Source organism: Balaenoptera musculus, chromosome 10 (genome assembly GCF_009873245.2).
Source record: "Balaenoptera musculus isolate JJ_BM4_2016_0621 chromosome 10, mBalMus1.pri.v3, whole genome shotgun sequence".
Lineage (NCBI taxonomy): Eukaryota > Metazoa > Chordata > Mammalia > Artiodactyla > Balaenopteridae > Balaenoptera > Balaenoptera musculus.
The window spans coordinates 92,755,457-92,783,326 of record NC_045794.1 but is presented as its reverse complement, the minus strand read 5'-3'; the positions used below and the strand labels follow the sequence as shown (position 1 = coordinate 92,783,326).

The 27,870-nt window shown below is 48.1% G+C and overlaps 2 protein-coding genes across 5 annotated transcripts; one reads left to right on the top strand and one right to left on the bottom strand.

Annotated features, from left to right (window-relative positions):
• Positions 1-754: 754 nt before the first annotated feature.
• Positions 755-16,497, bottom strand: LOC118902658 (apolipoprotein L3-like). Of its 4 annotated transcripts, none has more exons than XM_036867248.1 (2): positions 16,479-16,497; positions 755-1,941 (listed from the first exon to the last, which is right to left on the bottom strand). In XM_036867248.1, exon 2 carries the CDS (start codon positions 1,884-1,886, stop codon positions 1,083-1,085), a length of 804 nt encoding a protein of 267 aa, XP_036723143.1. In that variant the 5' UTR covers positions 1,887-1,941; positions 16,479-16,497; the 3' UTR covers positions 755-1,082. The 4 variants fall into 4 exon arrangements, with proteins under 4 accessions (XP_036723143.1, XP_036723141.1, XP_036723142.1 ...); XM_036867246.1 differs by lacking the exon at positions 16,479-16,497 and adding an exon at positions 11,463-11,719; XM_036867247.1 differs by lacking the exon at positions 16,479-16,497 and adding an exon at positions 11,181-11,436.
• Positions 16,498-18,781: 2,284 nt separating this feature from the next.
• LOC118902657 (apolipoprotein L3-like) lies at positions 18,782-27,257 on the top strand. Its single transcript, XM_036867245.1, is given in 4 exon segments — positions 18,782-18,834; positions 21,866-21,986; positions 26,208-26,630; positions 26,632-27,257. Coding segments are annotated over 4 exon segments (990 nt in total). The 5' UTR covers positions 18,782-18,806; the 3' UTR covers positions 27,050-27,257.
• Positions 27,258-27,870: the final 613 nt, after the last annotated feature.

Genomic DNA, 27,870 nt, shown 5'->3' with positions numbered 1-27,870 from the left:
TACCCACTACTATATATAAAATAAACAATCAACAAGGACCTACAGTATAGCACAGGGAACTGTACTCAGTATTTTGTAATAAACTATAAGGGAAAAGAATCTGAAAAAGAATATATATATATATATATATTATTTTCTATATATGTAAATGAATCACTGTGCTGTATACCTGAAACACAATATATATACATATATATATATATATATATATATATATATATTTATTATTTATTTATTTACTTGATTGCACCAGGTCTTAGTTGTGGCATGCAAACTCTTAGTTGTGGCATGCATGTGGGATCTAGTTCCCTGACCAGGGATCGAACCCAGGCCCCCTGCATTGGGGAGCACAGAGTCTTATCCACTGCGGCACCAGGGAAGTCCCACTGACACAATGTTGTAAATCAACTCTAATAAAAAAAAATCGATGAACACAAAAGCCAGAAATTTCTATGTTTGATTTCAGGCTGTGGTCCCCTTGGGATGATGGAGGCCTTTGGTGAAATGCTCAGAGGGGCAACATGGAGGGATAAAGAAATATAAGAGCAAGAGAGTTCACATCTGATGGTATGTCACAGCATCTCCCATCTACACGCCAACAACAGGCATTTCGAGAGACAGAGGATGAGGTCAGGGCTGGGTCAATGAACTTGGCTCCCTGATCATGGGATTGTTGGGCAAATAAAAAGGTTTTAGTTTCCTATTAAGGTTTTTAAAAACTACTGCAGTGGAAATTGATCTAGAGAGATGGAGACAAAAGGTGACATTTATTCTGTGATTTTTTGAAATAATTTTTGAACAGCGGTACTTGAAGTTTTGTGACTCAACTCGAGCCAAGAGGGAGAATTTAGGGATGAAAATTACATGTTTTGAATACAAGAGGGTTTAAGGATTTCTCTTCTTCTAGGAAAATGGCATAGCCCAGCCAACAGATCAAAACAAGAGTCAGAGAGACCAGCCCAGCTTCCCCTCTTTTATCTTTTTATCTCACTCTCTTTTTCCCTCTAACGAGGTGCCTCTGCACCTTAGCCCTGCATGTGTCCCTGGTCCCTGCACAGCTTGGGGAGTGGCTGAGTCAGGCCCTACTGCAGACTCTCATAGATCCCGGTGAGCACCTCCAACTTCTTCTCCAGCTCCCAGGCCTGCTGCCTCAGCCTTTCAGCCGACTCCGTCTTTGCTCCCTCATGCAAGTGCTTTGCCTCTTTCACCAGGAAGGCCACATCCATCAGAAGGGAGACACCTGCGGTGGCCACACCCACAATCCGGGCCGTTTTGGTCATTGCCAGAGCCGTGCCTCCAAAAGCTTTCTGCACCTGCTTGCCGCCTCTGACTGAGACTTGCCCAGTGGTCGTGAAGCGCTTAGCCCTGGCTGCTAAGCCAGGGTTGACTTTGGCCAACTTGATGGCACGGACATTGTTCCCAATGCCTTGCACGGCTTGGAAGACTCTCCTTGTAGAGGAAGCAAACTGGGCTGTGCTGTTACGTACAACCCCCTCAAATACCTCTTTGTTGACGGCAGTTGACGTAAGGCGACTGGCTTCGTTTTCTGCTGCCAACGTGCTTACATGTTCCACGATGCTGGTGGACACACTGGTCACGGTAGCCGCTGCTCCCAGCCCTAACCCAGTGGCAAAGAGTCCCAGACTCGCCCCCGCTGTCACGGGTGCCAAAGCCAGGCCGAGGATGGTCAGGACACCAGACACAGCGCCAGTGGAGTTGGCCACAATGTTGGAGATGGTGCAGTCCCTGTGGACCTTGTCAGCCTTGTCTGCAAGTGCGTGGAGCTTTTTTATGCTCTCCTCAAGCTCCTGCCTCACCCAAGGAAACTCCTCCAGAAACCTCTTCCTGTCCAGCTGGTCTTGCTGGAGTGTGTCTTGATCCCCCATGGCCAAGTCTGCTTTCAGCTCATTCAGATATTCATATAGTGCATCTGCCTCTTCTCTGTAACAATGAAGGTCAAGGGATTAGAAAGATAGATTGCTTGTCCATAAAATAGGCTCAACAAGATCTATCCTACATAAATTATAGAGATTTTGGGGCTTCCCTGGTGGCGCAGTGGTTGAGAATCTGCCTGCCAATGCAGGGGACACGGGTTCGAGCCCTGGTCTGGGAAGATCCCACATGCCACGGAGCAACTAGGTCCGTGAGCCACAATTGCTGAGCCTGCGCGTCTGGAGCCTGTGCTCCGCAACAAGAGAGGCCGCGATAATGACAGGCCCGTGCACCGCGATGAAGAGCGGCCCCCACTTGCCACAACTAGAGAAAGCCCTTGCACAGAAACGAAGACCCAACACAGCCATAAATAAATAAATAAATAAAATAAATAAACCCAAAGTTTAAAAAAAAAAAAAAAGTAAGCTGAAATATTCAGTTTAAAAATAAATAAATAAATTATAGAGATTTTATTATAAATCAAATAGAAAAGAATTTTACAAATGTAAATTTTTTTTTCAACATTAAACACATTTTGTACCTTGTAGATGCTCCATATACTTATTCAGTCATGGAATAAATAAAAAAAGGTCATCTTAGGATACTCTTTTTTTTTCTTTGTATCCTTATCTTTATTTAAAAAAATTTTTTTAACATCTTTATTGAAGAATAATTGCTTTACAGTGTTGTGTTACTTTCTGCTGTATAACAAAGTGAATCAGCTATATGTATACGTATATCCCCATATCCCCTCCCTCTTGCATCTTCCTTCCACCCTCCCTATCCCACCCCTCTAGGTGGTCACAAAGCACCAAGCTGATCTCCCTGTGCTATGGGGCTGCTTCCCACTAGCTATCTATTTTACATTTGGTCCTGTATATATGTCCATGCCACTCTCTCACTTCATCCCCATTTACCCTTCACACTCCCCGTGTCCTCAAGTCTATTCTCTACATCTGCGTCTTTATTCCTGTCCTGCCCCTATGTTCATCAGAACCTTTTTTTTTTTTTTTAGATTCCATATACATGTGTTAGCATACAGTATTTGTTTTTCTCTTTCTGACTTACTTCACTCTGTATGATAGTCTCTAGGTCCATCCACCTCACAACAAATAACTCAGTTTTGTTTCTTTTCATGGCTGAGTAATATTCCACTGTGTATATGTGCCACATCTTCTTTATCCATTCATCTGTCGACAAGGACCTCTTAAGATAGGGATTTGATTAAGACGCCTCAGAGGCAGGTCAACACAATCACTTCCGAAGAGTAGGTAGAGTGGGAACTCCACAGATAAACACAGAGAAGTGGGATTGGAGCAGAAAAACCTTCTTTCAGAGAACCTTAGTGTGTAGTGAAGAGTCAACCTGCTCTTTGCCCTTGGCTACTGGGAAGGGGTCCCTAAGCCCCTAGAATATTCTGGCTGATACGAGTGTCCTTGTCTGCCTGGGCCTTTGGCCACCGGACAGTCTAACAGGGTGACATGTGATGGGGCCTCTGGGTCACGTGGTAGCACATCTGACCTCTGGAGGAGCTGGACACTAGGGCATTAGTCTGACCTCCGGGAGGGCAGGAGACAACAGGTCAGCTGTGCGGGCAGCACGTGACTGAGCCCAAATAAAACTCCATACACTGAGGGTCCTGTTGAAAAAGGTTCTCTCCTTGGTCAAGTTTTAGTCAGGCTCTTCTGAGCCCTCTTCTCCAATAGGCCTCAACCTCCGCCTTTGGTGTCCTGTCCTTGACGGCCTGTATTGCCCAGTCTCAGCAAAAATTCGTCCAAGTCAGTTTAGTGAGAAGCCTTCCCACTGTTTAGATCTTATCATGTTTGATATCTGATCAAACTCCTCATCTCCCACCTTTGATGCATAAGTCCTTTACTTGCTTTTAGCAAGAATCCTGTTAGCAAATTTCAACAAGAATCCCCCTGCCCTCGATGTCTCCTCTCAGTGATTTTCCATCCCACCCCCCTCACTCTGATCATCGGCTACAAATCCCCACTCATCTTTGCTGTATTCGGACTTGAGCCCATCTGTCTCCTCTGCTGCAATGGTCTTCACACCTATCACGATAGTCCTGAAGAGAGTCTTCCTTATTGTTTTAACAAGTGTCAGAATATATTTCTTTAAACAGAGTGAACGTCCCTGGCGGGCAGTGCTCCGTGTGCCCTGACACACACTGAATCCAGGACAGTGACACGTCCTGAGACAATGGAAGCTTCCTGTGTGAAACCCGCCCAGACTCTGCCCTGTGGCTGATGGGAACCGGCATCCTTCCCTGTAGTAAACCATAACTGGGATCGTGACAGTTTTCAGGGAGTTCTGTGCCTCCTTATAGGGAATTCTCAGACCTGATGGTAGCTTTGGGGATCTCCCAAATTTGCCATTGGTGTCAAATGTAAGGACAGTCCTGGGGACCGTGCCCTCATACTTTGAGGAACGGCTAGCTCTGCGTATTTAGAATTAAAAAAAAAAAACCCCAAACTCAGAGCTAAAAGTGACCTTAACCATCATTTTGCCTGACATCTGCTGTCTTCCAAGACTGATGCCCTTGGCCTTCTCAGCTGAAGGTCACTGGGTCCATCCACTGCCCCAGTTGACTGGGAAGCAGGTGATATGCTATTAACTCTGGTTCTCCTTGGACTCTCCAGCCCGCCTCACTGATTCCTGACCCATCACCCAGCACCCCCGACCTCTCAGGGGTCACCAGCTTAACTCATACCTTAGCTGGTGAACAGCTTCACATGCCTGCACACCAAGGCCATGTGCAACTTTATGGAACCTCTCAAATATTCAAGAGACTTTAAGAAACATCCATGTGAACTGCTAAGCCTGAAGAGACCTGCATTTGCACAAGCTGGTGGAGGAAGAATTTTCCTCTTTGGTGGGGACTTGTGAAGTCTCGTCAGAATCCCTCAAATTACACAAAATTGGCAGCCACTCATTGTGATGCTGGAGGTCTCACTAAGCCACACGGCCTTCCCACTGGTCAGGGCTACTCTATGTAGATTGGAAGAGGGTCCCAGATGGCAATGGAGAACCCCAGGTCCCAGGCAGGGTGTGGAGGACACAGTCACCCAGGGCCCTCTACGCCCAGCATGAGGGGATCAAGTCAGGGAGGGAAGAAATGTCCCTTCTCCCACTCACAGGGCCTCTGCTAGGGTCACAGCCCCTTCAGTTTTGTGTCCTAGGGACCCACTCGTCTCACTCTAGTCCTGGCTCTGCTGCCCAAGCCTTCCTACTAGTCCTCCAACCTGGACCCCTCTGCTCCATCCTGACCCCTGGGTCTGACCCTGGTCCAGGCCTCCCTGGGCCTTTGGATGAGATGATTGCACTTGGTTCCCCGCCTCTGACCCTGCAGTTCACTCTAAGTCCATGACCACAATCCATCAGATTGAATTGCTATTCCCACTGGACATATGACAGATCTGAGACCCCAACTCTTAAGCTCAGAGCCCCAGAGCTGGGCAGGGATAGAGCCAGGATCCAACCCAGCTCCATCCAATTCCACTCCAGCCTCTCTGCCTTATGGGCCAGCAGGATACTGCAGTGTTGGTACAATTCCTAAGGTGGGGAATAAAAGGGCTCCAGCCAGAATCCCCAGGAAGGCAAACTAATGGTGTCAGGATTTTCTGACTTGTCCTAAATAGAGTCCTGCTTGGGCCTCATCTCTAGGAAAAAAAGCTCTTTGGCCCCATCTCTTCCCAACAAGATTTTTAATATTAATTGAGCACCTACTATGTGTCAGCCGTCATGCAAAGCACTTTGCATACATTATCTCAGTTTCCTCACAATAAAATTGAACAGATAAAGAAACTAAGGCAGAGAGTAGTTCAGTAACTTGTCCAAGGTCATAACATGCCCCTTCCTTGCAGGTTTCATCTCTTCTCAACCTGAGGCTGTTCACTGCCAGCAAATGACAAGGAGGAAACATTCCCAATGGAAACATGAGAAGGAACATCCTCGACCCCAACCATAGGATCCTGCCTGGAGGAGGTGTGTCTGCCAGGAGGAAACTAGCCTGGGGCAGGGTGATGTGGGTGACATTTCTGCTGCAGCCCTGCAGGTTACCTGGGCAAATCAGCCTCAGCCCGAAATCTCTTCCGGCCTTCGTCTTCAGTGAGCAGGTGTTGCAGTTTTTCCCTGCTCACTCTCTCCTGGAAATACTTAATGACATCTTTTTCTTTTTCCTGCTTCACTGAGGGAGAAAGGAACCCAGGGCTTACATAGAGGGAACCCACAGCACTAAATTTGCAGGCAGTTGGATAGAGCCGGGGTCTTGTTGCTGAGATGAGGACCTCCGGGAGGCCTCACTCCAATTAATATTCCCTGGGGTCTGAGGTTCTCTGTTAGTCCAGCAGTTTGGACGCGGGACTCCCACCACAGGAGCTGAGACCCGACCTCCGGCCTGGGAACCAAGATCTCACAAGCTTCGCGGTGTGGTAAAAAAAAAAAAAAGAAAGAAAGAAAAAAGGAGTAGTACAATATCAAAGAATAAAAAACAAAATAAAAATAGAAAGATAAAAAATACTTTAGGAAAAATAAAACTATAATAGAAACAACCGCAACAAGGTAAAATAAAACCACAACAGAAAAAAGAAAAAAAGGGGGGGGGGGGAACAAGCCAAAAGGAGAGAGCAATAACAAAGTATAAAGAATAAAATTTGAAAAATAAAAGATTTATTAGGAAAAATAAAAATATAAAAGAATCATCAACAATGAATCAACAAGGTAAAACAGAACCTTAATCTAAAAGAGTTTAAAAAAAAAAGCCTTGGCTATGGGGGCGGAGTTTAAGGCGGGGGTGGAACTTAGGCAGAGGTGGGGTTTAGGGTGGGTCGGGAAGTGGGGGGGGTGACGTTTGAGTGTGGGGCGGGGCCTAGGCGGGGTGACGTTTGAGCGTGGGGCGGGGCCTAGTGGGAGGGGATATTGGGATATACTGTGCATATAGCTGATTCACTTTCTTATACAGCAGAAATTAACACAACATTGTAAAGCAATTATACTCCAAAAACGATGTTAAAGGAAAAAAGAAAACAGCATTTAAAACATCACAAAAATGTAAACCCTGTTTGATTTTTAAAAAAAATCTAAAGTAAATTTATTTATGTGCAAGTCCTGGCTTTCCAATTTTGATTATTTTCGAGACTTTTTAAAATTGAAGTACAGCTGATATACAATATTATATAATTTGTAGGTGTAAAATATAGTGATTCAAACATTTTTAAGTTTGTATTTCATTTATAGTCATTATAAAATAATTTTTATCTTTTAAAATAAAACACTTTAAATATGAGAAGTAAATGTACTTGTTAATCAATATAAACATTAAATTACACTGCTAGAAGTTGGGAGGTGAAACACTGAAGGGAGGAGGAGGATTAATATCTCATTTTTCAAAGTGGGGAGTCAAGAAGTACTGGCTCTAGTTGAGGGCCTAAGAAATGAAGGCATAAATAAAGTGCTTACAACTACAAAGTTTTCTAATAGAGGATATAAAACTAGTGATATAATGATATTAGGAGAAGGTAGGGAGGGGTATAAGCAAAAGTAGAAAAATAAATGAAATCATTATCTTTCCTGGTAAAGTAAATAAATAATATCAAAATTTTTAAATCAAGAAAAAGAAGAACACAATACCTAATATTTATTAGCTATTGTGGTTGATGACTCCCCACTTTGTACCAGGCACCATTCTAAGTGCCTGGTATGCATTCACTCACTTTTAATTCTCACAAGGACCCTGTAAGGAAGGAAACTGAAGCTCAGAGAGGTTAAGTAATTTACTCAAAGCACCCAGCTTGTGCTAGGGCAGGAATTCAAGTCCAGGTTCCTGTCTCCAGAGTACACGCTCACACTATTCTCTCTCCCAATGTAATAATATCATTTAGAGATATCGATTAACTGTCTAAAGAAAAAGCTTTTCCTTGGGAAGTAACGAGCAGAACCCTCTGCATGAATTGATTTGTTTTAACCATATGCACTTATTACTTTGTATTCTTTTAACTTTAAGAAAGCAGAAGTCACTTTAGTAAGTAAGCCATAAGAATGGGTTGGTTTCAGGCACCACCACCTTAAGGATGATGGAAGCAGCTGGATCAAGTGACAACAAGAAATGAGCCTGATGTTTCCTGATGTGACAACTGTCAGTGTAGGAGACACGTTCGTGTTGATGAAACCAAGTTCTCTAAGAAAAGTAGGGATAAGAACAGAGGTTAAACCAGAATAATCGGAGTGAACTGTCACCTTAAACAGATACATTTTCCAGCCGCATCTTGCCCACCCACATAGGCACCCATGGGCTTCTGTCTACCCAAGGGAAGCAAGACTCCTTGCAGGGGAAGTGAATTCTACAGGCCGGCATATCTGCTACTCCAAAGGCAAGGATGCTCTCAAAGACATTCAGAGCAGTGTTTAGAAGGGGCACCACAGGTAAGTCCTAACGACTTACATATAGTAATAATAATAATAATAATAATAATAATAAAAATAACAATAACAATGATTACTATGATCATGTTTTTAGGCCAGGTTGAGTCTGTGAAAGGCCATGAGTTCATAATAATATTCAAATGAGAAGAGTTTAGATAAAGTGTGTCCAAAGAGGTAGATATAAAGGTCCAAAAAGGTAGCTATGCTCCAAAGAAGAGTGAGTATAATGGGAAATATTTCATTGTTAATTGAAGTTAATAACAAGAGGAGTTTTAAAGTCTATGGGGATATTCCCTTCTGTTTATTTACATGACTATTTATAAAGGATTGAGGAAGAAAACAAACAAACAGCCTCTGACATCCCAGGCTGGCCTGGCACTCACAATAGGGCGATGCTATTCTCCTGTTGGACGTAAAGACTCTCACAGGACCCCAGCCTCAGACAGGGTTACCCTGAGAGCATGAGGAAATGAGACAGCAAACACTCATCACTGTGCTGCCACCAACACAACACTCCCTCCCTTGGCTGAAAAGCATGACTGTCCTTCTTCACCGATTATACCTTTATCCTCACTCTGGTCTCCCCTCTCCATAGATGGATTTCCTGAGACACCTTCAGTGTGAACTGCCCCCCATTCTCTGCAGCACCCAATCGACAGAGGCCCCATTTCCTTAGAGCCTCCCCCAAATGACCTGACCTAAGCCCAAATCCTAGAATCTTTCTTTCGAACACCTTCTTTCTGCGATGCCCAGGGTTCCCCCTCAGGAAGAGTAACAAACAGCTTGTCCACTATGGGAGTGTGCCTGAGGCTGCAGGCACTGACAGTGTGGATGGAGAGAATACACACGGGCGGCCCCGGCGAGGGTAAGGATGCCGAAAGTAGGTTCTTTCTCTTTCCAAGCCACCCTTGCTCTGCTCATTCCCCGGCTGGTCCATTTCCAGCTCCTGTTCTTTGTTCTCAGACTTGATCTTAACAACACAGTGTTCCTGTGTCTTGGATGCTTTCCTGCCCACCTGCTCTCATGCAGTTCCACCTCCTCCAAAGCCACCTGCCTCCCCCCTCGACCCTCTGCCTCTCGTCTCAGGGCCTGGACATCAGGTATGTGTTGCCGGGCCCCTCTGCGGCGAGGGGTGACTGTATGACCCAGTCCTGGCTAACACGGCACAGAAGAACTCAGCAGAGGGGGTCCTGGAGGCTCCCTGCTGTAAGGGACAGGTGGGAGAGGAGAGCTGGCTCGTCCCCTGCATCCTCCTCTGCCTCGAAGCTGCATGAGGCCGGGAGCCAGGGCAGCCAATTGAAATCATGAAACACAGGCACCAGGAGGCAAGGAGGGGGCGGAGGAGGGCTCGGGCAGAAAGGCTGGATCCTGGATGACTCCAAACACTTGTAACTGGGGCTGCGCCCTGGACCTCCTCCTTGTGTCCTTCTCTGCCATTCTCGGCCTGGCCCTGACCCTCGTCTGCAGCCTCAGCTGGGTGTGCATGCTGGACGCTGCTCCCTCCTGCTGGACTACTCCACGGGGCGTCCTCCTCTGTTAGCCTCTGGTCCATAACTTCCCGGAATAGTTGTTGGTGGGAGAAGGGAGGACCCTGGAGAAGCCTGTCCCCACCCAACTGCATAGCCAGACTCGCCCTCCCCTCGCGCGGTGAGCGGGCAGAGAGTCTCACCAAGCACCTCCCTCCACGTAGCTGCAGGGCCTCCTCCTTGGTCAGGGAAAGGAGGGGTTAAGACAGGATCAAGTTCAGAGTCCTTAGCCCAGCCCCCAGGCCCTCCTACTGCTCCAGCTCCTGTTTTCCTCACCACTCCCTGCCTCCCTGGGCCTGGTCCCGGGGCCTGGAGGCCTCCCAGCTGCCTGGCCTCTGATTACACCCCACTTTGCACAGGCTGCTCCCTCCCCATGGAATGTGATTCTGGCTTATACAAGAGTTTACTTGAATTTATGCTATAACTAAAACACTTGTTTGTGGCCTATCAAACATACACCATACATCGATTGTAGTTATTAAAGAAGACGGCGCATTGACCAGAAGTAAAGAATGTCCCTGTTAAAAATAAAGATGAAATGCCTCCCTTCCTGGGAAGCCAATGCGGTATTCCTTCCATGTTAGGATTTCCTTCCTAGGTGCCAAGGCCATACTGACTCGCTGTGTACATGCTGTTCTGTATTTTGTGAAACCTTGAAGAAAATTATCCCTGACTCGTCCGATGGTCTTTGTTCTGACAAGACATAAACCTGTGCTGAAAAGCCTGCTTCTCCAGAGCAGTTCCTCACAGTTATCTGAGAGGCTGTCTTCTGGGCTAGAGGCCTCGGTTAGTTCAAAGAAAACCCTTTTCTACTCCGATTACACATTTTTTATTATTTTCTTTGACACAGGTGTACAGTTTGACTTTTCATCTCAAGATCGCCCAACAGCAAACACGGTGCAGGTCTCTGCAGCCAGGTCACCCCACTTCCTCAGCGGGACCATCTTCCCCGCACAGGACCACCCATCACCCGCGTCCTGAGCAGAGGGCCCGGTGAGCATCGGAAGACAAAGCCCTGCGTCTCCCTGCTTGGTCTCCTGGCCCTCCCCTCTCAGGCCTCAGTATCCCCCCAGGGCCTGGCACTGAGCAGGCACTCAGAGACAGGGTGGGTGAACAAACCTTGATTCCTTGTATCTCCGAAGAAATCCTTGAGCCCCTTCAGCGTCACCGCAGCACCCTGGGGGCTGCTTCAAGGTGGCCAGGCCACAGGAGGAGAGGTTCTGACATCCATACCCAACTCCACCCCCTCTGCTTCCTCCAAATTTCCCAAAGGACGGAGTACCCCCCAACACCCACCTTCCTCCTGGGGTCACCACTCAGGCCTCAGGAGTCTGCATCTCGAGCTGAGCTCACCTGAGCAGGTGTCGCCCTCCCTCTGCACTGTTTAGGGGCGGGAGGAAGCAGTCAGACAAACCTGCCTCCAAATCCAGACTCTGCCCCTGCTTAACCTGCCACCTCGGGCCCATGACCTCATCTCTCTGAGCTTCGATCTCCCTTCTTCTGTAAATCAGTGGCAGTCATACTTTTCTCAGACAGTTGTCCTGAGGATGGGTGGGGATCCTACACCCCCCTGCTTACCCAGGAATCATCCTCTGGCCGAGTGTGAACAAGATCCAGTTGTTCTCAGCTGTGAAGATGCAGCCACTAGCTGTGCGTCTCTGCAATAACCAGACACACCCTCTGGGCCCAGATATACCCGGAGAAGCAAAATGGAAACTGAAAGCCCTCAACCTCTGAGTCACTCAGGTCAAACAAACACTCTGCCTACTAGGCCTCACCCTGGGCTATTCTCACCCTGATGCTGATCCCCTTAGAGAAACAAGTCCAGCCCTGACATTCCAGGTCCTACTGGGCTCAGCACATCTTGCCTCGGGCTCTTTGAAGGAAGACCTTCCACCAACAGACTGTGAGGCCCTTGGAGGAGTGATGGGTGTTATCCCATGACGACCACACACACTGTAAGTCTGTTCTTACAATCACCTGTAACATATGCCAGGTATATAATGTGATTTTGCAGATAAGGAATCTGAGGGGAGGGGAGAGGCCGGAGCTTTCTTCCACCAAATCAGGGGAGGGCCAAAGATTCAAACCAAGGTTGACATTTGACATTTGACACTTGCAAACACTGCTCCTTGCTTAAAGTTATTTTTTGTCATTGTTTTCTGTAAACTTCCTTCTTCCTGATTCTTTTCCCTTTCACTAGCATGACTTTAGCCAGACAAAACCACTGTGAGATGCAGAACTGGATTAAACATCCATGTGAGCTGCAGCCAGGTTGACATAAATGTCCTCTGATGAGAATGCAGAATGGTCACCGAACATTAGAGGCCTCCATAAAGACAGGCTCATGGTAGAGCAACTAGACGGGGGCTGTAGACTCAAATCGAGGTGAGGATTAAGCATCTCTTCACTCCACGGTCATAAGCTGAGACCACCCCATTTGGAGACCCTAAAGATCTAGTGACTATAAAATCAGCCTCAATGTGACCCCCAACATCACAAGAGAAGTCCCCCAGGATGGCTACAGCTCCAGAGTTGAGGCCTTGGCTGAAAGCTTTGGTCCACAGCAATTTCAGCCCACGGTGATGGCGATACCAACTCAGGGAGGAAGTAACCAGAAAACTCCTTAGGAAGGTGCCTGGCAGAGGTCACCAGCGTCACCTGGTGGAGTCTGGAAAGGTCAGCAGCCAGAGGCACGGGGCCACGGCCCCCATGAGCCCTGCTCACCCAATCTCTCCATACCCGGGGGGAGGTGCGGATGGTTCCCACATGCTGGACATCAGGAGGTGTGTGTCTAAAACCACGACCCCCCTGCCCATTGTCCTTTCTTATAGGGACAGTGAGAGTGGATAGGGAGCTTTAGACTGAGCGTGTGACCATGGGGGCTTTTGGGTCCTCCGAGTGGCTGGCAGAGACGGGCACCAGGTGCGGAGCACAGGGGATCACACTCCTTGCAGACAGCACCTGGTGACCTCAGGGGAACTGGTCTCGGCCACTGGCTGCCAGGCCGCCAGCATCATCCACTGGACAATCCTACTGGTCTTTCCTCAGGCGGGAAAATTGGGCCCTGAGGGATTTAGCAGTTGTCAGCCTCTGGAAGGTTAAGAACTAAGTATAAAGATGACCAATAAAATCAAGCCCACTCTTTTAATATTTTTATGTTGAAATCAAGACAAGTGTGTTTCATTTTAACGTACGTATTGTCAACTACAAATTGGCACCTGCCATTGGCACTTGCCATCTGCCTCTACAAGGTTTAAATCATGAGCTGCTGCAGCTGCTGACCTTCCACACCCCCTGAAAGGAGTCCAGGGTGGAGATCAGGAATGAGGCCCTCTGTGCTCTGGGAAAAACTGGCAGAACAGAGAGCTAGGTATTTTCAGGAGAAGATTTTATGAGCCCAATCCTTGCATCTCCTCGTACCTAGAACAGCACTAAAATCCTTCATGGTGACATGGGGGGCTCGTGACTAGCAGTAACCTTCATGAGACTAGCAGAAACCTTCTGCAAAAGATATGAGCTTGATTGCATGCACTCTCCCTTCACTAAAATCACATATATACTGACCTTCCCCCCGCCTCTTTGGAGCAGTTTCTCAGAGCTATCTGAAATGCTGTCTCCTGGGCTGCAGTCCTCATTTCACCCCAGATGAAACTTAACTCACAGGTCTCACGTTGTGCCTTTTTTTCAGTCGACAGTATAATGTTTAAGAGAATTGGACACATTCTCAGAGTTAACAACAGATTTTGGATCCTAATTTAAAACAGGTAATTGAGTAATTGATTTGGATTAGACATTTGAAGTTGAAAGGCACTCTGCTAAGTGCCTTTGCTGACAACCTTTACCCGGAGAGAGGAAATAGACTCAAGTTCAGCAGATCCCAGAACAGGAGGGGCAAGAAGTGGCGTGTGAGAGTGGAGAGGGGGCTGTGAGAGCCACGCCACCAGACATCCTGGGGCATGTGCCAGGGGGCACCACCAACCTCTATCCTCCTGGCAGCCAGGCAACCAAGGAGATCCTGGTCTGGTCTCACTGTTGTGCTAAAATATGGCCTTAAAAATAACAGCATCTAGCCGCTGTGGAAAACAGTATGACGGTGCCTCAAAAACTTAAATGTAGAATCACCACGTGATTGGCCAATCCACTTCCGGCTATAGACCAAAACTAACTGAAAGCAGAGTCTAGAAGACATATTGGTACACTCCTGTTCATAGCAACATTATGCACAATAGCCCAAAGGTGAAGCCACCCAAGCTTCCATCAGTGGATGATAGGATAAGAAAAATGTGGTGTATACCTACAACGGAATAGTATTGACATTAAAAAAGGACATTCGGACATGTGCTATAGCATGATGAGATTTGAGGACATTATGCTAAGTGAAATAAACTAGTCACAAAAAGATAAGCACCATATGATTCTGCTTATATGAGGCACCTAGAGAAGTCAAATGCATAGAGACAGAAAGTAAAATGCTGGTTGCCAGGGACTGTGGGAGGGGGGAAGGGGAGTTAATGTTTAATGAGTATAGAATTTCAGTTTTGCAAGATGTAAAACGTTCTGTGATTGGATGGTTATGCTGTTTGCACAACAATGTGAATGCACTTAATGCCCTTGAACTGTACACTTAAAAATGTTTAAATGGTAAATTTTATGTTTTGTATATTTTATTCCAATTAAACATTAAATTTAAAACATCCTTGGGACTTCCCTGGTGGTGCAGTGGTTAAGAACCTGCCTGCCAATGCAGGGGACACGGGTTCGAGCCCTGGTCTGGGAAGATCCCACATGCCGCGGAGCAGCTAAGACCATGCGCTCTAGAGCCCGTGAGCCACAACTACTGAGCCCGCGTGCCGCAACTACTGAAGCCTGCGCACCCTGGAGCCCGTGCTCCGCAACAAGAGAAGCCACCGCAATGAGAAGCCGGTGCACCACAAGGAGGGGTAGCCACCCTCTCTCCACAACTAGAGAGAGCCCGTGTGCAGCCAAAAATAAATAAATAAATTTATTAAAAAAAAAAAATATATATATATATATATATATACCATGGCTGGAGTAAGGAGACATGAGGAAATACAGGTGTTTCCTGCTACCTGAATGTAGAGTGTTCTTACGAAACCTTTAGCAAACAAAGATACTGGCCGAGGATGATCTTTTGGAAAGCAAGGAATTCCCGTAAACAGAAACATTCAGAAATCTGATAGCACTACCTATCAGAAAGAGCTTTACATCGAGATAGACTAGGAAAACAAATGGAATTACTCGACTGCAGGTGAAACAAGGTTGTGCTGTGTCATCGAGAAGCTGGTTGTTTCACGTCTCCCTAACAGGTCCCACACCTCGTATTTCAGACAGGCTGTGCCCGGGAGGGTGGAGGGTGTCCCGGAGGCCCTAGAGCAGGAGGGGCAGCAGAGAATAGGCAAGGCCCCTGACAGTGTCTCAGAGCTGGAGAAACTCCACACAAATAGAACCACGACCATTGGGGGAAGGAAGCAGGGCCAGGAGGCTTTGGAGCTGGGCCTCCAAGAACAGGTAACCTTTCACCTGGTGAAGCAGGTGGGGAAAGGCCTTGCAGGGGGAGGGACAGACAGTCTGAGCAAATGCCCGGAGGCTGGCGGGGAATCAGAGGCCAGGCAGCTGGGAGGCCTCCAGGCCCAGGGAGGCAGGGAGTGGTGAGGAAAACAGGAGCTGGAGCAGTAGGAGGGCCTGGGGGCTGGGCTAAGGACTCTGAACTTGATCCTGTCTTAACCCCTCCTTTCCCTGACCAAGGAGGAGGCCCTGCAGCTACGTGGAGGGAGGTGCTTGGTGAGACTCTCTGCCCGCTCACCGCTCGAGGGGAGGGCGAGTCTGGCTATGCAGTTGGGTGGGGACAGGCTTCTCCAGGGTCCTCCCTTCTCCCACCAACAACTATTCCGGGAAGTTATGGACCAGAGGCTAACAGAGGAGGACGCCCCGTGGAGTAGTCCAGCAGGAGGGAGCAGCGTCCAGCATGCACACCCAGCTGAGGCTGCAGACGAGGGTCAGGGCCAGGCCGAGAATGGCAGAGAAGGACACAAGGAGGAGGTCCAGGGCGCAGCCCCAGTTACAAGTGTTTGGAGTCATCCAGGATCCAGCCTTTCTGCCCGAGCCCTCCTCCGCCCCCTCCTTGCCTCCTGGTGCCTGTGTTTCATGATTTCAATTGGCTGCCCTGGCTCCCGGCCTCATGCAGCTTCGAGGCAGAGGAGGATGCAGGGGACGAGCCAGCTCTCCTCTCCCACCTGTCCCTTACAGCAGGGAGCCTCCAGGACCCCCTCTGCTGAGTTCTTCTGTGCCGTGTTAGCCAGGACTGGGTCATACAGTCACCCCTCGCCGCAGAGGGGCCCGGCAACACATACCTGATGTCCAGGCCCTGAGACGAGAGGCAGAGGGTCGAGGGGGGAGGCAGGTGGCTTTGGAGGAGGTGGAACTGCATGAGAGCAGGTGGGCAGGAAAGCATCCAAGACACAGGAACACTGTGTTGTTAAGATCAAGTCTGAGAACAAAGAACAGGAGCTGGAAATGGACCAGCCGGGGAATGAGCAGAGCAAGGGTGGCTTGGAAAGAGAAAGAACCTACTTTCGGCATCCTTACCCTCGCCGGGGCCGCCCGTGTGTATTCTCTCCATCCACACTGTCAGTGCCTGCAGCCTCAGGCACACTCCCATAGTGGACAAGCTGTTTGTTACTCTTCCTGAGGGGGAACCCTGGGCATCGCAGAAAGAAGGTGTTCGAAAGAAAGATTCTAGGATTTGGGCTTAGGTCAGGTCATTTGGGGGAGGCTCTAAGGAAATGGGGCCTCTGTCGATTGGGTGCTGCAGAGAATGGGGGGCAGTTCACACTGAAGGTGTCTCAGGAAATCCATCTATGGAGAGGGGAGACCAGAGTGAGGATAAAGGTATAATCGGTGAAGAAGGACAGTCATGCTTTTCAGCCAAGGGAGGGAGTGTTGTGTTGGTGGCAGCACAGTGATGAGTGTTTGCTGTCTCATTTCCTCATGCTCTCAGGGTAACCCTGTCTGAGGCTGGGGTCCTGTGAGAGTCTTTACGTCCAACAGGAGAATAGCATCGCCCTATTGTGAGTGCCAGGCCAGCCTGGGATGTCAGAGGCTGTTTGTGTTCTTCCTCAATCCTTTTTAAATAGTCATGTAAATAAACAGAAGAGAATATCTGCATAGACTTTGACTCCTCTTCTTATTAAATTCATTTAACAATGAAATATTTCCCATTATACTCACTCTTCTTTGGAGCATAGCTACATTTTCTGACCTTTATATCTACCTCTTTGGACACACTTTATCTAAACTCTTCTCATTTGAATATTATTATGAACTCATGGCCTTTCACAGACTCAACCTGGCCTAAAAACATGATCATAGTAATCATTATTACTGTTATTTTTATTATTATTATTATTACTATATGTAAGTCGTTAGGACTTACCTGTGGTGCCCCTTCTAAACACTGCTCTGAATGTCTTCGAGAGCATCCTTGCCTTTGGAGTAGCAGATATGCCGGCCTGCGGAATTCACTTCCCCTGCAAGGAGTCTTGCTTCCCTTGAGTGGGCAGAAGCCCATGGGTGCCGATGTGGGTGGGCAAGATGCGGCTGGAAAACGTATCTGTTTAAGGTGACAGTTCACTCCGATTATTCTGGTTTATACCTGTCATCATCCCTACCTTTCTTAGAGAGCCTTGGTTTCATAAACACGAATGTTTCTGCTACACTGTTTCTGACAATGTTTCTGCTACAATGTTTCTGACAGTTGTAACATCAGGACACATCAGGCTTATTTCTCGTTGGCACTTGATCCAGCTGCTTCCATCATCTTTAAGGTGGTGGGTTACTAACTACTATAAAGGGACTTTTGCTGTCCTAGAGTTAAAACAATCCAAAATAATAAGTGCATATCTTTAAAACAAATCGATTCACACAGTAGGTTCTGCTCAGCCCTTCCCAGGGAAAACCACTTTAATTTTTTGCTTTTTCTTTAGGCAGTTAATCAATGTGTTAAAATGATTTCTTACATTGGGAGAGAGAAGAGTGTGAGAGTGTGCACTGGAGACAGGAACTGGACTTGAATTCTGGCTCTGCCACTAGCTGGGTGCTTTCAGTAAGTTACTTAACCTCTCTGAGCTCCAGTTTCCTTGCTTCCAGGGTCATTGTGAGAACTAAAAGTGAGTGAATGCATACCAGGCACTTAGAATAGTGCCTGATGCAAAGTGGGGAGTCATCAAGCACAGTAGCTAATAAACATTAGGTACTCCATTTTTCTTTGTCTTGATCGAAAATTTTTGATATTATTTATTTACTTCCTTCCAGGAAAGATAATAATTTCACTTACTTTTATACTTCTTCTTATACCGCTCCCCACCTTCTCCTAATACCGTTATATCACCAGGGCCGAACAAAGTTTCAGGAGCCCTGCACGTCATAGACACTGGATCGTTATTATTACCCATTAGTAAACGCTAGTGTTCCCAATATCACGTAATTTCCAGAGTATTGCCTTCTTACCTTTTTTTCTGTATTTGGTTTTATTGCTTCACTTCTGCAACTTTGCAGATGGCTGTCTCCTGTCTGATTATCTTCTTGTGCCGCAACAGGAGAGCAGGATTCTGGCTGGGCTTGGAGGCCGCTGACGGGAGATGAGTAACTTTCCTTAGCTAGCGGCCAGCAGAGCCCAGGAGACAGAGAACCTCTCTGGGTTAAGTCCACTGTGGCACTGGTGGCCGTCCCAGGGGAACCCACCAGAGAACTCGCCCCTCGCTGTTCCCTGCAGCCACTGCTCACTCATGATCAAGCCCACAGTCTGTTTTCTCTTTCCCAAGGGTGAAGCGACACCTCCTTCCAGCCTGACACAGGCGGGCGAGCTGAAGGGAAAACGCTGAGACCCCAGCTGCTGCCACCATGAGCACAGTAACCTTCTGCTACTTAGGTAGTCAGCTGCCTCTTCTCTGGCTGGTTCCTACTTGTGATCTAGAATTGAGGGTGGTGCCTCCAGGCTGAGTTAACCAACAGAGGAATCAAGAACCAAGAACGGGATGGAGGGGCTTCCCTGGTGGCACAGTGGTTGAGAATCTGCCTGCCAATGCAGGGGACACGGGTTCGAGCCCTGGTCTGTGAAGATCCCACATGCCGCGGAGCAACTGGGCCCGTGAGCCACAACTACTGAGCCTGCGCGTCTGGAGCCTGTGCTCCGCAATAAGAGAGGCCACGACAGTGAGAGGCCTGCGCACCGCGATGAAGAGCGGCCCCCACTCGCCGCAACTAGAGAAAGCCCTCGCACAGAGATGAAGACCCAACACAGCCAAAAAAAAAAATTAATTAATTAAAAAAAAAAAAAGAATGAAAGCTTAAAAGCTAGCTGGCTTTTGGAAGTATAGCTAGGATAATAAAAGGATAAATTTGAGAGCTTTAAAAAAAAAAAAAAGAACGGGATGGATAAGCATCCTCGAGCCCCCAAGAGGGGCCAAGAGGAGGTCCCCAAACCCAGGGGTCTGTCCCCACAGCCTCCTTCCCGGCCCCCCCTCAGGGAGCCAGGACCAAGATGCTCACTTCCTCACCCCCTACCCCTGCACCGCCATCCAGCAAGTGACTCAGAAGTGAGGACAGGACAGCCCATGGGGCGGGGGGACAGCAGATGGGAATCCCCGAGGCCGGGCGGGGCGGGGAGAGGCGGTCCACCAGCATCCCTGGAGGCTTCTCCTGGCCTCTCCCTTTGTCCAAGCCTCCTCCTGCTCCCAGACACTGGGGCGTTACCACAGAGGCTGTTTCCTTCAGCTCTCGCCCTGCTGCCAGCCCAGCGGCTCTGCGAGGCTCAGTGGACCCTGAACTGAGCCCCGGTCTGGCCTTTGCCACCTCCCACCTGTGTGACCTGGAGCACCTTACCTGACCTCACCTGTAAAATGAGAATAATATTTCCCTATGTTGTTTTGAGGATCAAATATAACATGTGTTCGTGGCGTGGGCCAATGCCCGCCACACAGCAGGGCCTGCCTAAGTGTCGGTGCTGTCCCCTCTACCTGGAGTTTGTTAGTTTCAGGTTGAAACCTCCCCTCCCCCAGACTTCTCACCCCTCCCCCCCTACTCCCCGCAGCTCTGTCGAGGCACCTGCTTACCAGGTGTCACTGCCTCAGGCAGGTACTGGTTCTATTGATCTCAATACCCCTGTAGAGACGCAGGTGCTCAGTTATTTCCCCCACCCACCCCCATCCCATCAATGCACAGATTTAGTACTGTGGGTTCCCTCCATGTAAGCCCTGGGTTCCTTTCTCCCTTAGTGAAGGGGGAAGAAGAAAAACCTAAACAATCACCACGCACCCACATGAGCACCGCGTTTTCTTGAGTCTTGTTTCCTCAGGATTGCTTCTCCCCCATCACTGCATTGCTCAGCAACCAAATCACGTCCTGCCTGGAGCCGCCCACGAGAGCAAATTAGTCAAGCTGAAGGATAAGGGAGGGGAGAACAGATTAGAAGCCAGGAGCCACCCCAGCAGACTCTGGGATCCTTGAGGGAGGGCTGGGCTGGTGAATTCCTGAGGATAAACTCTCCTCCGGAGCAAGGTGATCTGCTGTTTATCAACAGTTCAGCTTGGATCCAATGGGGCCAGTGGGGAGCTGGGTCCCCTGGGACCAGCCTGGAGGAGAGAGAGGTGATGGGGACTGATCATAGGATCAGAGCTGGGGGTCCCACCCCTCCCCCACCTGAGGAATCGCCCTCCACTGCCCAGCCTGGAGTGTCTGTGATTAGCAGGAGGAATCCTCTCCCATGGTAGTTTTACACAATGGCGTGTGGTCTGAAACTTTTTTTTTAATTGAGGTAACATCGGGTTATAACATGATATAAGTTTTGTGTATAGAACATTATATTTCTACTTCTGTATACACTACAGAAATTAGTTGCAAAGAAGCCCCATAGTATACTACAGAGTAGAATGAAGAAATCACAGTTTTTTAAATACAAGGAGGCTTCAAAGAATTGTCTGACGGTTGGCCTTGGATTCAACCTTTGACCTCTCTGCTTGCGGGCCTTGGGTGGTCCCTTATCCTGTCTGAGTCTCACTTTCTTCTTCTGTGATATAAGAATAATGCCTCTTTGTGTGGCTATAGAGGGAAATCCATTTTACATCAAGTCCCAGCCCACACATATATACACACTAGTCGCCAGTCTCTTACCAGCAATTCTATCACCTCCAAATTTCTGAAACACACACATGTTTTTGGTAACTCATTTGGGCGGTAATCTTGCCGTGTACTGACCTGAGACTATTTATAGTCATTACAGTCTTTTTCCCATTTAATGTGAATATTTGTTTGTTTCACTGACAAAACATGAAAACATTCATTTATCGGGTGCTTTCCAGACTCTGCTGGAAGTGGTAACTAATAAACCATATGTGCCCTGTCTTCATTCTCTTTCTAAAGGTTTAAAATTTTAGATTCCTAAAGACATCTAAATCCCAGGAGTAGATAATTAGTTCTGGAGGCTGGAAGTCCAAGATCAAGGTACTGGCTGGGTTGGTTTCTGGTGAGACCTCTCCTCCTCGCTTGTAAATCACAGCTGCCTTCTTGCTCTGTCCTCACATGGCCTGTCCTCTGTAGCGGGGGCAGGGGGGGGATTGGGGAGGGGGAGAGAGAGAGAGAGAGAGAATCTGGTATCTCTTCTCTTCTAATAAGGACAGGAAGCTTATTGGATTAGGGACCCACATCTATGACCTCATTTCACAGTAATTACCTCCTTAAAGGCCCTATCTTCAAATACAGTCACCTACCTGGGGGGTCAGGGCTTCAACATATGGATTCCAGGGTGGGAGAGAAATGGTTCCACCCATAACAGCAAGTAACTCCACCAACAGTACTCCAGGTGACTGCTGCTCAGGAAGATGAATTTTAACCCCTTTACACTCAATACCATTTATGTTCCACCACAAATTCTTCTAATCTTATTCCCTTTTCTTTTCATCTAGATGTTGAGAGCTTTTTTGAGGACGTCATTGGGTGTCTCTGGGACATAATGAGCAGAGAGGAACTGCTACTCCTCCTGACTGAAGTCCTGAAGAGAATTGAGACTAAGGCCGCTTTGTCCAGGTAACCTGCATGGATGCACCAGGAATGTCACCCACATCCCCCTGCCCCAGGCTCGTTTCCTCCTGGCAGACACACCTCCTCCAGGCAGGATCCTATGGTTGGGGTCGAGGATGTTCCTTCTCACGTTTCCATTGGGAATGTTTCCTCCTTGTCATTTGCTGGCAGTGAACAGCCTCAGGTTGAGAAGAGATGAAACCTGCAAGGAAGGAAGGGGCATGTTATGACCTTGGACAAGTTACTGAACTACTCTCTGCCTTAGTTTCTTCATCTGTTCAGTTTTATTGTGAGGAAACTGAGATCATGCCTGCAAAGTGCTTCACATGATAGCTGACCATAGTATGTGTTCAATTAATGTTAACTTTCTTTTATTTTATTTTCAGTTTTTATGAGGTTATTTTTTAATGCTTATAGAGTACTTAAAGATAGTGTTAATGTCCCATAAGTCAATTGTTCAGGGAATCGTCTCAGTAGAATTTCAGCTTTGGGAGCTGAAGGTGGAGCTGGAGCATCTTCCTTAAGTCTTAGGGGAGATATGCTGTTCTTTTCTGATTTACAAAACCAGGGTAGTAAATAGACTGCAAAGGCTCTTCTTTTTAGGAGGTTATTTTCAATCTCGCTTGTTATTGATATAAGCACAAGAATTAAAAGAAAGTACAGAAGAGATGATGCTAGTTCAGGTTTCTGCAACCAAAAAAAACCCGAAACCGAAGCTGAGATCCATGCAGCCCAAGTTTTCTTCAGTGACCAAAGAATGGAGAAGTGGGAACTTAATTCACAGATCAACTTCTCACCCACATGGTGAGAGGGATTTGATTTTAAAGAGTAAAGACAGAGGGAAGAGGAGTGAGGCTAATGACAGACAGGGAGGCAGAGCATTCATCTGCAGGGAAGGGGTCAGGCTTTCCTGGAAATGGGGTGCCACGCCCTTTTTATCCTTTTTTGGTCTGCATCTTCCAGTCATGGTCATCCGTAGGTGTGTCATCTAGTAGCTAATGTAGTAAAATCAGCCTAGAATGAGACTGAGGGTGTGGTGAGGTCAGATACCTTGCCACCTTGGTTCCAGCTGGTTCTATACGGTTTTGGTTTGTCTCTTCCTATAACTTCCTCCGTTTTTCTCCAGACCCTGTGACTCCAACAGGTTCACCTCCAAATGGAAAAGTCCTTTCTCTAGGTGAATAAAGGTGGCCCTCAAGGTCCAGAGTATTCTACTTCAGGGAACCTGAGGATCCAACACTGCGCCACCACTATTTAGACAACTGCTTTGAAAAACAGTGTCTAAAGGGAATTTCCTGGTGGTTTAGTGGTTGGGATTCGGAGCTTTCACTGCTGTGGCCCAGGTTCCTAATGTTAACTCTCAAAAGCTGTTGGGAAGAGACAGGAGCCAAGGGTCTGCTTCCTGTAGATGAGAACCAAGTAGGACTTCCTTTGGGACAAGTCAGAAAATCCTGACACCATCAGTTTGTGTTCCTGGGGATTCTGGCTGGAGCCCTTTTAATCTCCATCTTAGGAACTGTACCAACACTGCAGGATCCTGCTGGCCCATAAGGCAGAGAGGCTGGAGTGGAATTGGATGGAGCTGGGTTGGATCCTGACTCTATCCTGCCCAGCTCTGGGGCTCTGAGCTTAAGAGCTGGAGTCTCAGATTTGTCAGGTGTCCAGTGGGAATAGCAATTCAATCTGATGGATTGTGGTCATAGACTTAGAGTGAACTGCAGGGTCAGAGGCGGGAAACCAAGTGCAATCATCTCGTCCAAAGGCCCAGGGAGGCCTGGACCAGGGTCAGACCCAGAGGTCAGGATGGAGCAGAGGGATCCAGGTTGGAGGACTAGTAGGAAGGCTTGGGCAGCAGAGCCAGGACTAGAGTGAGGTGAGTGGGTCCCTAGGACACAAAACTGAAGGGGCTGTGACCCTAGCAGAGGCCCTGTGAGTGGGAGAGGGGACATTTCTTCCCTCCCTGACTTGATCCTCTCATGCTGGGCGTAGAGGGCCTTGGGTGACTGTGTCCTCCACACCCTGCCTGGGACCTGGGGTTCTCCATTGCCATCTGGGACCCTCTTCCAATCTACATAGAGTAGCCCTGACCAGTGGGAAGGCCGTGTGGCTTAGTGAGACCTCCAGCATCACAATGAGTGGCTGCCAATTTTGTGTAATTTGAGGGATTCTGACGAGACTTCACAAGTCCCCACCAAAGAGGAAAATTCTTCCTCCACCAGCTTGTGCAAATGCAGGTCTCTTCAGGCTTAGCAGTTCACATGGATGTTTCTTAAAGTCTCTTGAATATTTGAGAGGTTCCATAAAGTTGCACATGGCCTTGGTGTGCAGGCATGTGAAGCTGTTCACCAGCTAAGGTATGAGTTAAGCTGGTGACCCCTGAGAGGTCGGGGGTGCTGGGTGATGGGTCAGGAATCAGTGAGGCGGGCTGGAGAGTCCAAGGAGAACCAGGGTTAATAGCATATCACCTGCTTCCCAGTCAACTGGGGCAGTGGATGGACCCAGTGACCTTCAGCTGGGAAGGCCAAGGGCATCAGGCTTGAAGGAAAGCAGATGCCAGGCAAAATGATGGTTAAGGTTCCTTCTAGCTCTGATTTTGGGTTTAAAAAACCTTTAAGTACGCAGAATTAGCCAATCTGCAAAGGCTGAGGGCATGGCCCCCAGGACTGTCCTTACATTTGACACCAATGGTAAATTTGGGAGATCCCCAAAGCTACCATCAGGTCTGAGAATTCCCTATAAGGAGGCACAGAACTCCCTGAAAACTGTCACGATCCCAGTTACGGTTTATTACAGGGAAGGGTGCCGGTTCCCATCAGCCACAGGGCAGAGTCTGGGCGGGTTTCACACAGGAAGCTTCCATTGTCTCAGGACGTGTCACTGTCCTGGATTCAGTGTGTGGCAGGGCACACGGAGCACTGCCCGCCAGGGACGTTCACCCTGTTTAAAGAAATATATTCTGACACTTGTTAAAACAATAAGGAAGACTCTCTTCAGGACTATCGTGATAGGTGTGAAGACCATTGCAGCAGAGGAGACAGATGGGCTCAAGTCCGAATACAGCAAAGATGAGTGGGGATTTGTAGCCGATGATCAGAGTGAGGGGGGTGGGATGGAAAATCACTGAGAGGAGACATCGAAGGCAGGGGGATTCTTGTTGAAATTTGCTAACAGGATTCTTGCTAAAAGCAAGTAAAGGACTTATGCGTCAAAGGTGGGAGATGAGGAGTTTGATCAGATATCAAACATGATAAGATCTAAACAGTGGGAAGGCTTCTCACTAAACTGACTTGGACGAATTTTTGCTGAGACTGGGCAATACAGGCCGTCAAGGACAGGACACCAAAGGCGGAGGTTGAGGCCTATTGGAGAAGAGGGCTCAGAAGAGCCTGACTAAAACTTGACCAAGGAGAGAACCTTTTTCAACAGGACCCTCAGTGTATGGAGTTTTATTTGGGCTCAGTCACGTGCTGCCCGCACAGCTGACCTGTTGTCTCCTGCCCTCCCGGAGGTCAGACTAATGCCCTAGTGTCCAGCTCCTCCAGAGGTCAGATGTGCTACCACGTGACCCAGAGGCCCCATCACATGTCACCCTGTTAGACTGTCCAGTGGCCAAAGGCCCAGGCAGACGAGGACACTCGTATCAGCCAGAATATTCTAGGGGCTTAGGGACCCCTTCCTAGTAGCGAAGGGCAAAGGGCAGGTTGATTCCTCACTACACACTCAGGTTCTCTGAATGAAGGTTTTTCTGCTCCAATCCCACTTCTCTGTGTTTATCTGTGGAGTTCCCACTCTACCTACTCTTTGGAAGGGATTGTGTTGACCTGCCTCTGAGGCGTCTTTATCAAATAGCATTTTTTTTTTTTTGGCCATGCCACGTAGCTTGTGGGATCCTACTTCCCCAACCAGGGATCGAACCTGTGCCCCCTGCAGTGGGAGCACAGAGTCCTAACCACTGGACCACCAGGGAATTCCCTCAAATACCTATCTTAAGTTAAATGTATCCTAAGATGATTTTTGCTTATTTATTCCATGATTGAATAAGTATATGGAGCATCTACAGGATACAAAAACATGTGTTTAATGTTGAAAGAGAAAAATTTACATTTGTGAAATTCTTTTCTATTTGATTTATAACAAAATCTCTGTGATTTACAGAATAGATCTTGTTGAGCCTATTTTATGGACAAGCAAACTGTCTTTCTAATCCCTTGACCTTCATTGTTACAGGGAAGACTCAGATGCACTGCATCAATATCTGAGTGAGCTGAAAACAGACTTGGCCGTGGAGCACCAAGTCACGCTCCAAAAAGACCAGCTGGACAGGAAGGGGTTTTTGAACAGGTTTCCTCGGGTAAAATGGGAGCTAGAGGAGCTCATAGGAAAGCTCCACGCACTCACAGACAAGGTTGACAAGGTCCACAGGGACCGCACCATCTCCAAAATTGTGGCCAACTCCACTGGCGCTGTGTCTGGTGTCCTGACCATACTTGGCCTGGCTTTGGCACCCATGACAGCGGGGGCGAGTCTGGCACTCTCGGCCACTGGATTAGGGCTGGGAGCAGCAGCTGCTGTGACCAGTGTGTCCACCAGCATCGTGGAACTCGTCAGCACATTGTCAGCAAAACCCGAAGTCAGTCGCCTGATGTCAACTGGCGCTCCTGGAGGTACTTAAGATCAGCCCCCAAACTGTTAGCACAACAAAGAAATTCACAGAAGCCGTGCAACGCATTGAAATGAATATCCGTGCCATGGAGACGGTCAAAAGCAACCCTGGCTTAGCAGCGGATGCAAACGTCTTCATCAGCAGTGGAATAATCTCAGTCCAAAGCAGCCAGCAGGAAGAGGTTACTTTCAAAAGCACGGCTCTGACAATGACCAAAGGAGCCCGAATTGTGGGTGTGGCCACTGCAGGTGTCTGCCTTCTGATGGATGTGGCCTTCCTGGTGAAAGAGGCAAAGCACTTGCATGAGGGGGCAAAGACGGAGTCGGCTGAAAGGCTGAGGCAGCTGGCCCGGGAGCTGGAGAAGAAGTTGGAGGTGCTCACCCGGATCTATGAGAGTCTGCAGTAGGGCCTGACTCAGCCACTCCCCAAGCTGTGCAGGGACCAGGGACACTTGCGGGGGCCAAGGCACGGAGGCACCTTGTTAGAGGGAAAAGGAGGGCGAGATAACATAGATGTAGCTACGTGTTAGGAATTTGGCATTTCTGTAGCTGAGCACAGCAGGGGAGGGATGAATGCAGGTGGCAGATGGGGGAGAGAGAAGGAAGGAGCGTGGAGCCTGGATGAAGGGAGGGGCCTAGAGAGTGAGGGGAGGAGAGAAGCCACTTATTTTGGACTAAAGAAGACACTGGGGGGGCAGTGTCTGGGGGCAGAATAAAGGGAGAGGCAGGGGGAACTAGCAACAAGAGGCCAGGAATATGAAAGGGTTGAACACGGGAAAAAGCCAAAGAGTTAGGATTGTTGGAATCCAGGAGAGGTAGCAGGGGCTCCTCTCTCACCCCTCCCCAGGGTTTGATGTCTCTGGTGGTGGTCTCTAGCCCTACTTTTCCAGTCTCAACTCACCTTTGATTCCAGCAGGTTTATCTTAATTAGGCAGTGATTTCTTCTTGTTTGTTTTTTTAATGAATCATAGTTGATTTATACTATTGAGTGGGTTTCCAGTGTACAGCAGAGTGTTTCGGTTATACCTGTAGCTCCCTGTGCTCTACAGTAAATCCTTGTTGTTTATCTATTTTTTGTATGCTAGTGTGCATCTGCTAATCCCATACTCCTAATTTGTCCCTCCCCCACCTTTCCCCTTTTATAATCATAAGTTTGTTTTCTGTGTCTGTGAGTCTGTTTCTGTTTCGTAAGTAAGTTCATTTGTACTATTTTTTAGATTCTACGTAT